At 41.6% G+C, this 13804-nt stretch overlaps 2 protein-coding genes across 2 annotated transcripts; both read left to right on the plus strand.

The window, feature by feature from the left end:
• Nucleotides 1-1637: 1637 nt before the first annotated feature.
• Nucleotides 1638-9347, plus strand: zc3h12ab (zinc finger CCCH-type containing 12Ab; the record flags this gene model as incomplete). Its single annotated transcript, XM_061825497.1, has 5 exons — nucleotides 1638-2023; nucleotides 4299-4438; nucleotides 6605-6839; nucleotides 6937-7043; nucleotides 7244-9347. Coding segments are annotated over 5 exons (1569 nt in total), but the record flags the coding sequence as incomplete, so codon positions are not given.
• Nucleotides 9348-10127: 780 nt separating this feature from the next.
• smim13 (small integral membrane protein 13) lies at nucleotides 10128-13249 on the plus strand. Its single transcript, XM_061847346.1, has 2 exons — nucleotides 10128-10625; nucleotides 11532-13249. The coding sequence occupies exons 1-2, from the start codon at nucleotides 10550-10552 to the stop codon at nucleotides 11720-11722; spliced, it is 267 nt and encodes an 88-aa protein (XP_061703330.1). The 5' UTR covers nucleotides 10128-10549; the 3' UTR covers nucleotides 11723-13249.
• The last annotated feature ends 555 nt before the right edge of the window (nucleotides 13250-13804 follow it).

Raw genomic sequence — 13804 nt, forward strand, 5'->3', positions numbered from 1 at the left:
TTTTGACGGCGTATTATCGTAATGCTTCCGCTACACAAATTTCAGAGTCTTGTGGAGCAGGCTCTGCTTTGACCGCAGTAACAAGTTTGAAATACGGAAACCACAACAAACTTTTTTTTCTTTTTTTTCTCATTTTTTTAAAGCCTTCCCTTCATCAGGAAGCAAACTTTCGTCCTCATCGGTACAGAATCATGGAGTTTGACTTGGGAAAATGTTTCGGAAAATATGGGCGTACACATTTCAAGACGTATTTTAATTTTTTTTTTACTTCAAGGTAGGTCTGTTTTTTTTTTTTTTTTTAAACTTTGGAAGTAGAGACTTTAGATTGCACATGAAATATTCGACACAAGTACAGACCTAATGTGAAAACGCGAAGCAAATGAAACTCCAGTTCTTGTCTTTTTGGTTAGTTTGACAAATGGCCACATCATAGGTACTCTTGGCCGGTCTTATGTTCTATAATAAAAGTACTAAAATAGGAATGTTGCCCAGCTTTTGGCTCTGTCGAGATGTTTTTTTTTTTTTTTAACACTACAGCACCTTGTGCCATCATATGAGAGGATTTTTCCCATTTTGTGCTTTCTCACATAGCTAAAAATAACCCCCCCCCCAAAAAAAAAGAACGTTTCGTGTTATTCCTCTTAATTTTTCCCCGCTGCAACTTCAATTTCAATACTGTAACTGCAATGGCTACCTCTCTGCCAGTTTCAATTAGTCTTGAATTTTCTTTTGGGTCACAATTTTTGATATTGGTGATGTCAGCATTACACAAATATTGTTTCTGCTGAGACTGCAGGGAATCTTCAACATGACTCAGAACTCATCAAAGTAGAACCATGGTTTGATGAAAAACGTAACCCGATGAAATATTTGCAGTAGACAAAACTGATTTTACACTTGGCTATCTTCTTATCACGTATACCACCACCTGCACTCTTATACAGTAGTTTTTGATTGATCTCTTTGTTCCCAAGGTTGAGGTCACTGTTTTGATTATTATGCCTCAAATGACAGGAATACGCTGCAACAAATAATAAAACTAACCTCATTCACCCCCATATTATTATTATACAGTTACTGAGTGATACTGTACGATGTTTACATGAGTACTGCACCTGTTTTTAGCACGTTATGAACCTTGTAGTCATCATATGCCATGATGTCATGAAAACCTCATCATTAAACATCCATCCAATTGCATTTTCCAACTACACCCTTAACTGGTCCCCAGTCGACCGCAGGCCACATATCGAGACAGCCAATCTAAACTTTGAATCAGCATTTCGGTGTTTTCTTTTTTTCATAAATTAGTGTGTACAATAAACTTTTCAAAGTGGAGTAATTGTTTTTTATTGTTAAAAAGTTTTGCCACGTTTTTGACTCTACCTAGAAATGCACCCAAATTGAAATCACAATGAAATGTTCTTTTATTTTGTAACGAAAACGCTAATATCAATGCAATAGAAGTAAACAAGTTACCCATGTTCATGAAAAGTACAGGCATAGGAAATACATATTCTGCTATGATTTCAAACAGGTGCAACACAAACAGGCTGCAACCAGGAAGAGAGGATGAACGTTTCAATTACACATCCGTGGACTCCACTCCCCGATCGTCAGAGAGCAGTTCGACTTGATGGATCTTCACGTCACGTCCCGCCTGTGACACGACGGACCCTGCTGGGTGTGCTCGTTCCCCGGGCAAGCCTGGGCCCTCTCTGACCCCCCAGCACCTCGGGGCCGAGCTGGACTTCTTCCACAAGCTGGGATACTCCATGGGGCTCAAGAAGTACGGCCCCGCCACGGACAGAAATAAAGTTCTCGGGGAGCTGGTCCGGATGCGAGCCCAAAGGACCGAGCGGGGGCCCGTGACCACCGAGTCGGTGCTTGTTACCAAAAGTGACATGCAGCCCACGGAGCTTGCCGTCAGGTTGCCGCTTGCTTCTCAAAGCAAAGAGGATGACGGCGATGATGAGGACGCTCTGAGGCCCGTTGTCATCGACGGGAGTAATGTAGCCATGAGGTGAGAACACATTTATTTTGCATGCCAAAATGTCAAGCATTCTTTCATTCCAGCTGCCTTCTAGTGGTAATTTACTCTTAATACCACATGTATAACATAACATGTCAATAATAGATGCCATATTTGGACAGAAAGTTGTGCTTTTTTTCATTTAAAAACTATGAATGAAAAAAGAAAGAATGGAGAATTTCTCTCACAATGGCAAATTATTGCAACCAATCAGAATTTACCTTTGATCAAGTGATACTCCTGCTTTATTAGTCACTGTACATTGAATATAGGTTTTGTTTTTGAAGTTTTGTGAGCGAATGACTTGTGCGTTGCCGCTTAAACGCTAAGGAAACAAACCAGTTCCAGCTTTATGTTGCATTGTTTGACATTCAGGGATAAAAATATCTTCAAAGATAAGTATGATTCCTCTCATTAGCAACCACTACATGAAAGTTAATGTTAGCTGATTTCACAGCCGGGGAAACAAACATCATAAAACAGTTTTTAAATCTTACTTGAATTACAGAAGTATTGCGTTTCAGCAATAAAAAAAAGGCTTTTACAGTCATTTAAATTCCAAATCTTTTGTTTAATGTAGTAAAAAAAGCAAACATTTGATAGAAAATCAATGGTTGTTTTCATCCTCTGATTGTTTGAAAGGGACATACAACTATTTTCTGACCCGCTTATCCTCACAAAAACAGTGAACTGTATTTTTCACATGCGCGCCACGTGGCGACCTTTTTGTCGTTGTGTGTGATGTTGCTCTGTGATGTTAGAAAGTAAATTTCATGTAAAAACAGGCATGTAAATACAATCCTAAATGAGTGAACATTTGAATTGTTAAAAATGCTGCATTTACTTGTGTAACATTAGTTTATAACAAGTAGCTAAGAAAAAAATAAAGCAATTGTTTACATGATGGAGTGGTAACATTTAGATCAAAGGGAAAAGATGAACAGTATGTGATTATAAGGGAACGAACTTAATTGTGGCGTTGACCACGTACGTGATATGTTAGCTCATGATCCTAAAAAAAAAACAATGTAATATTTGTGTTGTTGCATTATTATTTGCCAAATGTTCATCTTGCCTTTTATAATCTTGAAAGCTAATACCTTTTGTGTGCTTCAATACAGTCATTAGAGCTCACAAATGTTTTGCATATACTCTACAACACTTGAGGAACTGTGGTGTACACGCTAGACATTGTTTTATTTATTTATTTTTTTAAAACCCACTAAGTGGATGTGCATGCATGGGTGTGTGTCAGGCATGTCTTTGCAGGTAAGGCACTAAAAGCTTCAATATGCAAATCAAGAGTACGGACTTACCGCGAACCAGCCGAACTGCATTTTACTGTCTGGCCAACAAGCGCTTGTTTTGCTTTGTGTAGACATTTCCCAAATAGTGTGATACACACACATTTATCTGGAATTCATCATGCCAGACCATTAACTATCCTGGATTCAACACAAATACAGTGGTGCTTTTAGGTATGATCTTAATTCATACTGCGACTATGCTTGTAACTCAAAATATTTGCATATGTAATCATGGTTTCCCATTGAAATGAATGTAAATGCCATTAATTCATTCTGTCCCACCCCCCCAAAAAAAATCACATTTCACCCTCACTACTATACAACTTTGTCATCTTTTGATTTTGTAAGTTCATGTATCTGGAGGTTGGCATGGTGGATCCACTGGAATGCGTTGGCCTCACAGTTCTGACGTCTGGGGTTCAATCCAGGACCCGCCTGTGTGGAGTTTGCATGTTCTCCCCGTGCCTGCGTGGGTTTTCACCGGGCACTACAGTTATCAAAACATGCAACATTAATTGGACACTGTAAGTTTTAAGTCCGAGTTTTTCTCCCTTAACGCTCGTAGCAGTTAAAGCTTTGATGGAGCGGTGTATTGCCTCGCATTAAGATTATTTGACTGCAGAAGCCACGGTTATTTTTATAACAGGAGAAGTATTCGTTTGTTAGAAACACCACTTACTTTGCTGAGGTCATTTTTAGGCACCTTAGGCAACCTCAGAAGATTTACCATAGCACTTCCCGCAATTCCAGTTCAAAACATGCCGCACACCGCACAAGTTTCACTAAGACTGAACTCTTACACATTTTCCGGGGTTCAGTGATCAATTTTTTTGAGTTGCCAACTCTTGGCCACTAATTTTGCTGTCGATTAAAATTTGAATCTCAAAATATCTATATATTGTCATTTCTAATCCTACTGTAAACCATATGTTTTTATTTTTTTTTTAAAATCTAATCAGCCACGGGAACAAAGAGGTTTTCTCTTGTATGGGAATCCAGTTAGCCGTGGACTTCTTCTTAAACAGAGGCCACACGACCATCACCGTGTTTGTTCCCTCTTGGAGGAAAGAGCAGCCGAGACCCGATGTTCCAATCTCAGGTAGGATGATGACACACCTGTTTTGTCGATTGCTATCACTCGTCACTTAACCGTGTTGGGGTAAAGCCAACATTTCATCAAAGTGTCACAAAATGATAAAGACAGCAATATTTGAGGATACAGTGAAGGAAATAAGTTTTTGAACACCCTGCTATATTGCAAGCTCTCCCACATAGAAATAATGGAGGGGTCTGAAATTTTCATCGTAGGTGCATGTCCACTGTGAGAGAGATCATCTAAAAAGATGTATGATTGTATCCAACGTATGATTTTTTTTAACAATTTATTTATGTGATACAGCTGCAAATAAGTATTTGAACACCTGAGAAAATCAATGTTAATATTTGGTACAGGAGCCATTGTTTGCAATTACAGAAGTCAAATGATTCCTGTAGTTGTACACCAGGTTTGCACACATCGCGGGAGGGATTTTGGCCCACTCCTCCACACAGATCTTCTCTAGATCAGGCAGGTTTCTGGGCTGTCGCTGAGAAACATGGAGTTTCAGCTCCCTCCAAAGACTTTCTATGGGGTTTAGGTCTGGAGACTGGCTAGGCCACGCCAGAACCTTGATATGCTTCTAACGAAGCCACTCCTTGGTTTTCCTGGTTGTGTGCTTCGGGTCATTGTCACGTTGAAAGACCCAGCCACGACCCATCTTCAATGCTCTGACTTGAGGGAAAGAGGTTGCTCCCCAAAATCTCACTATACATGGCCGCGGTGTTCCTCTACTTAATACATTGCAGTCGTCCTGTCCCATGTGCAGAAAAACACCCCCAAAGCACGATGCTACCACCCCCATGCTTCACAGTAGGGATGGTGTTCTTCGGATGGAACTCATCATTCGTCTTCCTCCAAACACGGTTCGTGGAATTGTGACCAAAAAGTTCCATTTTGGTCTCATCTGAGCACAAAACTTTCTCCCCTGACCCCTCTGTATCATCCAAATGGCCATTGGCAAACTTCAGACGGGCTTTGACATGCGCTGGTTTAAGCTGGGGAACCTTCCGTGCCATGTATGATTTCAAACCATGACGTCTTTGTGTATTACCAACAGTCACCTTGGAAATGTTGGTCCCAGCTCTTTTCAGGTCATTGACCAAGTCCTCTCGTGTCATCCTGGGCTGATTCCTCACCTTTCTAAGGATCATTGAGACCCCACGAGGTGATATCTTGCATGGGGCTCCACTCCGATTGAGATTGACTGTCATGTTGAGCTTCTTCCATTATCTCATGATTGCTCCAACAGTGGACCTTTTTTCACCAAGCTGCTTGGCAATTTCTCCCTCGCCCTTTCCAGTCGTATGGAGTTGCACAATTTGGTCTCTGGTGTCTTTGGACAGGTCTTTGGTCTTGGCTATATAATAAGTTTGAGTCTTACTGATTGTATGGGGTGGACAGCTGTATTTATGCAGCTGAAGACCTCACACAGGCACATCTGAGTCAGGATAATACATGGAATGGAGGTGGACTTTTAAAGGCGGAGTAACAGATCCTTGAGGGTCAGAATTCTAGCTGATAGACAGGTGTTCAAATACGTATTTGCAGCTGTATCAGACAAAGAAATCGTTAAAAAAAATTATACATTGTGATTTCTGGATTTTTCTTTTTAGATGATCTCTCTCACAGTGGACACGCACTTACGATGAAAATTTGAGACCCCTCCATGATGTCTAAGTGGAAAAACGTGCGATATAGCAGGCTGTTCAATTGCTTATTTTCTTCACTGTATGTGCGCCGGTGCTCCGAATTCTTCTGACGTGGAAAGGATGAAGAAATCCTTAACAGAAACCTGGCAGGATAGTTGATCATGAAAGCATTTTAATTGTTTGTTGCCCCCTTTTGCCAAATGAATGTTGGCTACTGCGCATGTGGGACAAAAGAAGAGATACGTCAATTATTGGATTGGAGCAATAATGTTGTTCTGCGAATAACCCGAGTGATTTATGCACTTGAAGAGCAAGTGAAGGTGTGAAAATAAAATGTCATGAAATTAACACCACAAGAGAGGGTCACTTGTGCTTGGATTTTTCTTTAATCTGACAAAAGTAAAGAACAGTAAAGGCGAAATAGTTAGATCACATTGCATATGGCGTCTGAGAGGGTGCTTAGAAGTGGACGTAACGTGTTCATGTTTATGTGAAGTCCGTTCGTTTTGGTTTCCAGATCAGAAAATTCTGTTGGATCTGGAAAAGAAGAAGTTTCTGACGTTCACACCATCACGCCGCGTGGGGCACAAGCGAGTGGTGTGCAACGACGACCTGTTCATCGTCCAGCTGGCCTTTGAGACCGGCGGCGTCATCGTGTCCAACGACATGTACCGCGACCTGCAGGTCGACAGGCCAGAGTGGAAGGACTGCATCAACGAAAGGCTGCTCATGTACTCCTTTGTGAACGACAAGTGAGTTCTGATTATGCAATCATTTAACCTTGAAAATCACCTTCAAATTAAATGTATAATTGATGGTGAGGATAACAGTAATTATTCTCAAATGGAGGTTCATGGTTCCTGATGATCCACTTGGCCGACACGGTCCAAACCTGGAAAACTTCCTGCGGTGGCTTCCAAAGACTCCCAAAAAACCTCTGAAACCATGCCCTTATGGTGAGAAAAGTTAAAGTTGATTTTTAATTTGAATCTTTTTGTCTCCCATATACTGGGCTGTCTCTAGTATCTTTGAGCAGTGCGACTTTCTGTCATAAAACTCCTGTGAACTAAAAAGCCACCACATTAGCAAAGATACATGCTCATATACGTTTATACATTTTTTTTTAAATCGACCTTCCACTTTGTGCATTTAACAGGAAAGAAATGCACCTTTGGACTCAAATGTAAATTCCTCCACCCCGAGCGCGCCAAGCAGCCCAATTGCTTGCTCGCCGATGAACTCCGAGAGAACGCGAAACTCCCCTCCGCTGGTCCCAGAACGGGTTTCCAAAGTCCAGTTCCTGGCCAAAGGCACTTATTTGTCGACGAGGCGAGCAAATTCAGTTTGGGACACGAGAGAAGCTCCTTGAAGAAAGACAAAGTGACTCACTGCCTGAGGCAGAAGTCCTCATCTAAGAAAGAGAAGAGCAGTTTGGGCTCCTCTGATCCTGGCTCTCATAAGCATCTAGACTCTGGCATAGGTTCTATAGAAAGTCAGTCCGCGGATGCTCACAAGTCTGATTGTCATTTCCAGTATGGGGCTACATCTTCCAGCTACCATCCCATGCTGAATTCTCATCCTAGGAGTGCACCATGTGCCTCTCGGAGGACTTTTCAAGACCAACATTTCCATCACAGCTTCAGGTCAGTGCGTCACGTCAGAACCGACACGGTGCCTCCGGACCGGTCCTCTTACGACACCTACGGGGATGAGAGAAAGGTCGTACGTACAAAGCTCCTCGCCGTCTTCAGAACCAATTTGGTGGACGCAGCCATGGACATGTTCCCGCACCTGACGGACCCGGAGATGTTGGCCGTGGAGATCGTCAAGATGCAGAGTGACAACAAGATGAGATAAACCTCCTCAACTCACTTCAACACATAAACCTCGGCACTAAGATGCCAGAAGGCAGCAGCAAAAGATTCTTTTTGTCTAAATGAAACAACTCATTTTACTTCGGCATAGTTCCTTGGCACCATACCTAATTGTTTTTGGGCAGAGCACAAAAACACTACGCGGTAGGTAAATTTGCGAATGGCGTACCGCTAATATGCGGGGCTTTACTGTATGTTACAGTAAACCACATGTTTCCATAGTGAATGGGACAACAGTACAGTTGATACAAATTGTATCTTGATCTATCTGACAATGTCGCAGTAATTAACGCAATGTATTTTAAGAATTTATATAATCTAGTGCAAATTCATCAATTACACATTCTGCTTTTAGTAGATGTTCCGTATCAATCTTGTTCAGTTAATTTTGTGTTTGCATATAGTATGTGCATTTTCTTTTCTTTTTTTTTTAAATTCAGGTCAAGTGGTTTAGTGTTACCGCTTTTAGGCAACATTGTTACTGATTGTGCAGAAGAGGGGAAAAAATAGATTTTAAACAGGAATGTGTAACATTATTGTCTTTTACTGTTAGCAATATGTGCACACAATAAATCTCTTCACCATGACAGCTATGGACTAAGAATCGTGTAAAATGCCAACGACTCCATTCCAATTCCCAGCACTGCAAAATAAAACTGATTACAAATGGAGGAAGTGTCAAATGCCCTGCCCGATTGTGTCAGATTTGACCTTAAGTTGCGCAAGATCTTTAGCTCACACGATGATGTATTCCAAAAATGCTGCTGCCTGCACTGCTGTACAATATGCAAATACTACATGGAAGGAGGTTCCCTGGTCCTGTATGACAAGTTGTAACTTTCTAGTTTTTATGACAATGACTTTATACAGGGCGGCATGGTACTGCAGCTGTAGAGCTTTGGCCTCACAGTTCTGAGGACCTGCGTTCAAATCCTGGTCCCATCTGTGTGGAGTTGATATCCCAAAAACATTCAACATTAATTAGACGCTCAAAATTGCCCCTGGGTGTGATTGTGAGTGTGACTGTTGTCTGTCTCCATGTACCCTGCGATTGGCCGGCAACAAGTTCAGGGTGTACCCCGGCTCCTGCCCGTTGACAGCTGGGATTGACTCCAGCACTCCTGTGACGCTCATGAGGATAAGTGCCTCACAAAATGGATGGCTGGACAGGCTTTATACAGCTTTATGCTTCTAAAATAATTCCAGAGGCACAGATACTATTTTGCATTTACATTCTCACAATTGCGTTGTCATGAATGCTTGAGAAGATTGCACAAAATACTACATACTGTACAGTACTTTGTATAATATCTTTTATCAGATGTTCTCAAGAGCTCGTTAATGTTTTCGCCTGCTGGACGGCTGAGGAACAACATGTAAGGTGACGCTGCATTGACAACACCACAGAAATGGACTGTCGAGAAAGTCGTTGATGTATAAATATTTTGTGAAATAAAATAACCACATGCCATTATATTAACGAGTGAATTGCTTTGAATACATCTAAGACATAGCGTTTGAGTTTCAGCACGCACACGACTTTAATAATCGTAAAGACAGGCACATTCTGAAATAAGTTAGTTTTATGACCTAAACAAGTGATAGTGTTGCATGAATACAAAACGTAGTATAAAGTCCCAAACTTCTTGGGCCAAGGGACTGTTTACAGGGCTGGAAAAAAAATAATTCAAGGACTCCTACATCAGCTCCATGACAAATAAACAACGACCATGTGCACCCTTAAATATATCGAGATTCATTTTTTGAACATTTCAACCTGCTTAACCAAATCACACTGCTGCAATGCACTGCTTCCACTAACAATATGGCTGCAACCATAGAGGAGCTAGTCTACAAAGGTACAAGTGAGTGTCAAGTAGAGATTTAGTCTCTATATTTTGCGGATTTCATGACCACTCTATTGATCAAATAAGTGAAAATTTGGACACGTGCACAATTCTCTTCTTTTTGACTGTAAACACCACCACAATTGATTTGAAATGAGCACCATTTTATCTTTAATTTGGCGTATTTATCAGATCAGATGAACGGTGTAGGAATTGCAACAGTTTGTGTAAGTGCTTCCCACTTTTAAAGGGACCAAATGTGATGGGACAAAATCATTTTTCTTCTCGAAACTCTTTACTGAAGAACTTCATTACCCAGAAGTCAACTCGGCCACGCGCAACCGCAGTGTCAAGTCTACTGTCATTAAAGAGCTAGCCAAAGGAAGACATCCTATAGTTATGTAGCTGAAACACGGTGGTCCCGAGCATGGTGGGCCTGGTTACTATAAGCTAGCGGTTACGGCCTCTTTTTGGCTCGAGAAGTTCTTTGAAAGCGGCCGTATCTTGCGTTTGTCAAACTGGCAGTAAGTTGAGGTAGCCGCATGCTAGCAGGCTACAGTGCGTTTGAGATGTGCTGCAATTTTGTTTTTGTCTCTCACTCGTCTCGGCTAGCGGCGTGAGGGAGCTGTCGGAGTAACCTCTTTTTTTTTGTTGTTGTTTTTTAATATACACCCCCCCCCCCCCCATGGTGCCCATGGTAAAATAAGCTGCTCCCCCATCCTCGTCGTCAGACCAAGCAAGATGTGGCAAAGTGTGGGGCTTACACTGCTGGTCATTGTGGCCACGCTACTTTGTGTCCTTATCTTCATGTTGTGCGGTAAGTTCGGAAGGACGACTATCTTCATGTTCGCCTTACATAACCCACTGTTTTACAGAAAGGCCAATGTGCGTCATTGTTAATGAACAATTAGACGACTGTGTCCACTTTAAATGGCCGACCAGAGTGGATTTAGAAGTCGCAAGTTTGATGTCGCCCAATCTCTGTTTATTTTTGGTCTACCAGTTAGTAGTGAAACTAATGTTGCGTTACGTGTGAATCTCTTTAAAACCTTTTAAGCGCGTCAATGCCCATAGATAAACGATCATATGAATGCAACTTTTTAAGCATTCTGAATGTAAATGTACAGATAGTTACCGTTTATCCATTTATCGTTACAACAGTAACAAGTTGGCAAAAAGGAACAAAGCATTGATATAAATATGTCAACAGTGACTTGGAAGATCATAGCACACTGACTAGATATCCAATCATGTAGGTTTCCAATGACGTCACCACAGTCCTTACAAATCGGATAAATTAACGATAGAAAAAAACTTTACGCTTCACTTATCACCTGTGCTCTCTGACCTCTATGACACACAAGATGGCGTAATTAGAAACGTATCCATATTAAGACGCTTCAAATGTCTTTCTCTTTAAAAAAAAAAATGTATTTACATTAATGACACTGTCCGCTTTTATGACATGGAACAAATTGAGATGATGTTCAAGTCCTCGGTGGCCTATAGGGACTTGACTATTGATGCTTGGGAATTATTTAGGCGTTAGATGGCAAGCATCCCTATTTGGCACAATGTGCGAAAAGGTAGTGAAATAAGTTTCTCCTGATTCAAGAGTGCCTTTTCTCCATTGTTCGATCTGTATGTATGAAACTTTGATTGATAGATAGATATAGATAAATGCTTCGCTTTCACATGGCAATGTTTTCTGTCTTCGACTTAGGTTGGTATGTGGTCTGGCAGCTCTTCTTGTCCAAGTTCAAGTTCCTGCGCGAGCTTGTCGGGGACACGGCCGCCCCGGGGGCGCTCGCGCAGCCGTCCGAAAGCGAGAGCGAACGTGCCGCGAACGCCCCCGCACGCAACCGTCCCAGGACTGCACGCCAAAGAGTTTCCTTCCAGGAGAGCACCTCATAGATCGCCACTGACCGTGCGCCTTACACTAAACGAGGACTTCTCCTAATTGACAACTCAGTAGGAGCCCGCCTCTGACCTCCTCTCCCCTCGGGTGGGGGGGGGGAAGCCATTTTCAACGCCATCCATTTCTAGATGTCAGTCATTTTCTGTAGATACACTCACCTATGGCAAGCCGTTTGAGTATGAATTCAATATCCTCGTAGTACTTCATGAATTGCCCATTTACCACTTTATAATTTGTCCTCACTAGTAAGACAATTCAGAGCACTAGTTGAACAACTATGCTTCCGTAGTAATGTTCCCACTGCCACTACTTTCCATATGCCATTGTCTATTACAGATAAACAGATATCTGCTGTTAATGTACAGCACTTTATCCCTATGGATCTATGAAATTAATTACATTTTCAAAACTGACTTACCTATACAACATTCCTAGGAATGTCGCATCACAGGTGACCTATTTTTGCTGCAGGTCTGCTGGCTACTTATGTGGTCCTTGGGGATATCATGTTAATGACCCGACATGTAGTTCTGCTAGTCTGCAGAAATGTTATACAGTAAGCAGTGGAAGGCAGTAATGGGGAATAAAAATGTCATGAGTAAGTCTCGTTCTGCTAATGCGCGGAATTGCCTTATTGGTGAGGACAACTGTGTTTGCTGTGCTTAAAAAAAAAAAAAAAAAAGCAACCGCAGCTGTTACAAAATAGCTATGCATAAGATGGAAGAAAAGATAAAACACAGTAAATGAAAGAGTCTCAGAGTGTTATTCCTTCTTGTACTGTCTACAAAGCACGTAAGCAGACACGGACAGTTATGATAGCAAATTAAGTCTCAAAACAGCTTGCCATACTCACCAGCCACTTTATTAGGTACAATGACACCTTTTCCTGGCTGCACCGAGTGTTTAGCCATGGAGTGTATTAGATATTTTTTAGGTGCCAGAGGCCCTGTAGACTTAGTGAAGTGCACTGACAGGAACGTCATCTTTACTGTGGATGACATGTAATAGAGCTTCATTTCCTGACGGTCGGAACGACTCGCATATCTTTTAAAAACGCACGTCGTCTGCTCAAAAGGGGGTTTACAAGGGACTGACAAGTGTTAAGTTGTGCGGAGTTTTGACGCTGCTACACACGAACTGAGCTGACATCCTGGAGCGCCGAACGCAGGCTCCCTGCTGCAGAAATGCTTGCCCACGTGGCGTCCAAAACTATCTCCCTGTCCATAGAAGTTCTCCCTGCACCAGTGTCTTGTCTAGATAGCGTCCACAGTTTTTCTATTCTCATGATCCCTTTTTTGTACTCGTCTTCTCCAACGAGGCTAATTCAAAGCGGAGCAAGACCTGGTCGATATTTATCTGCTGTCCTTCCATTGTATAATTATCTTGCACCTTTTGATCAATGATGATTATCATTTCTGTGGCGCAGCTGCCTCAAACCAAACATGTTGAACTTCAGTCCTGTTCTCTGCTCAAATGGAAGCTCCATGTCTGCAATTTAAAAAAATAAAATAATTGAAATTGAATCATTTCTGTGGTTTGTTTCTTACCATCTTAAAAAGTTTGTCATACTTTTTCTCATGCAACCTCCAAATCAGATTAAAATGACACACTGGAAGTTAACTAACTCAACAACAGTAATTTGTCACAGGCTGTACCATCTGTAAAGCTGAAGCTTGCAGTGAAGTTAATCAAGAAAGTGCTGTTCAATGTAAAGAAGCGTTTTCCAACAAAAAGCAGTAGTACTGCAGTATTAAAATATGTCATCGTGATATTCTTCCCTTGAACAACTGATAAAGCATTTGAGAAACACCCTTGCCCACTATTTGAGCGAAGATGGTATGAACTATCTGACGTCATCAATAATGCTGTACTGTACATTCTTTGAGGGTGATTGGTTGACGTCCTTTTCGGCTGCATTTCCCACGATGGACACCAGGTGGCAGCCTTAGACAAAAAACTTGGTGAATTCCGTCTTGCCACTTGGTCCAGGTTTCATTCGCTCTTGTGCATTGTTGACCAACCTTTATTGAAGTAAGGTCACAAGACCAGAACAAAAAAAAAGTCACAAAAATGTGGCT

The sequence above is a fragment of the Syngnathoides biaculeatus genome, chromosome 1, assembly GCF_019802595.1.
Source record: "Syngnathoides biaculeatus isolate LvHL_M chromosome 1, ASM1980259v1, whole genome shotgun sequence".
In the NCBI taxonomy this organism is placed as follows: Eukaryota; Metazoa; Chordata; class Actinopteri; order Syngnathiformes; family Syngnathidae; genus Syngnathoides; species Syngnathoides biaculeatus.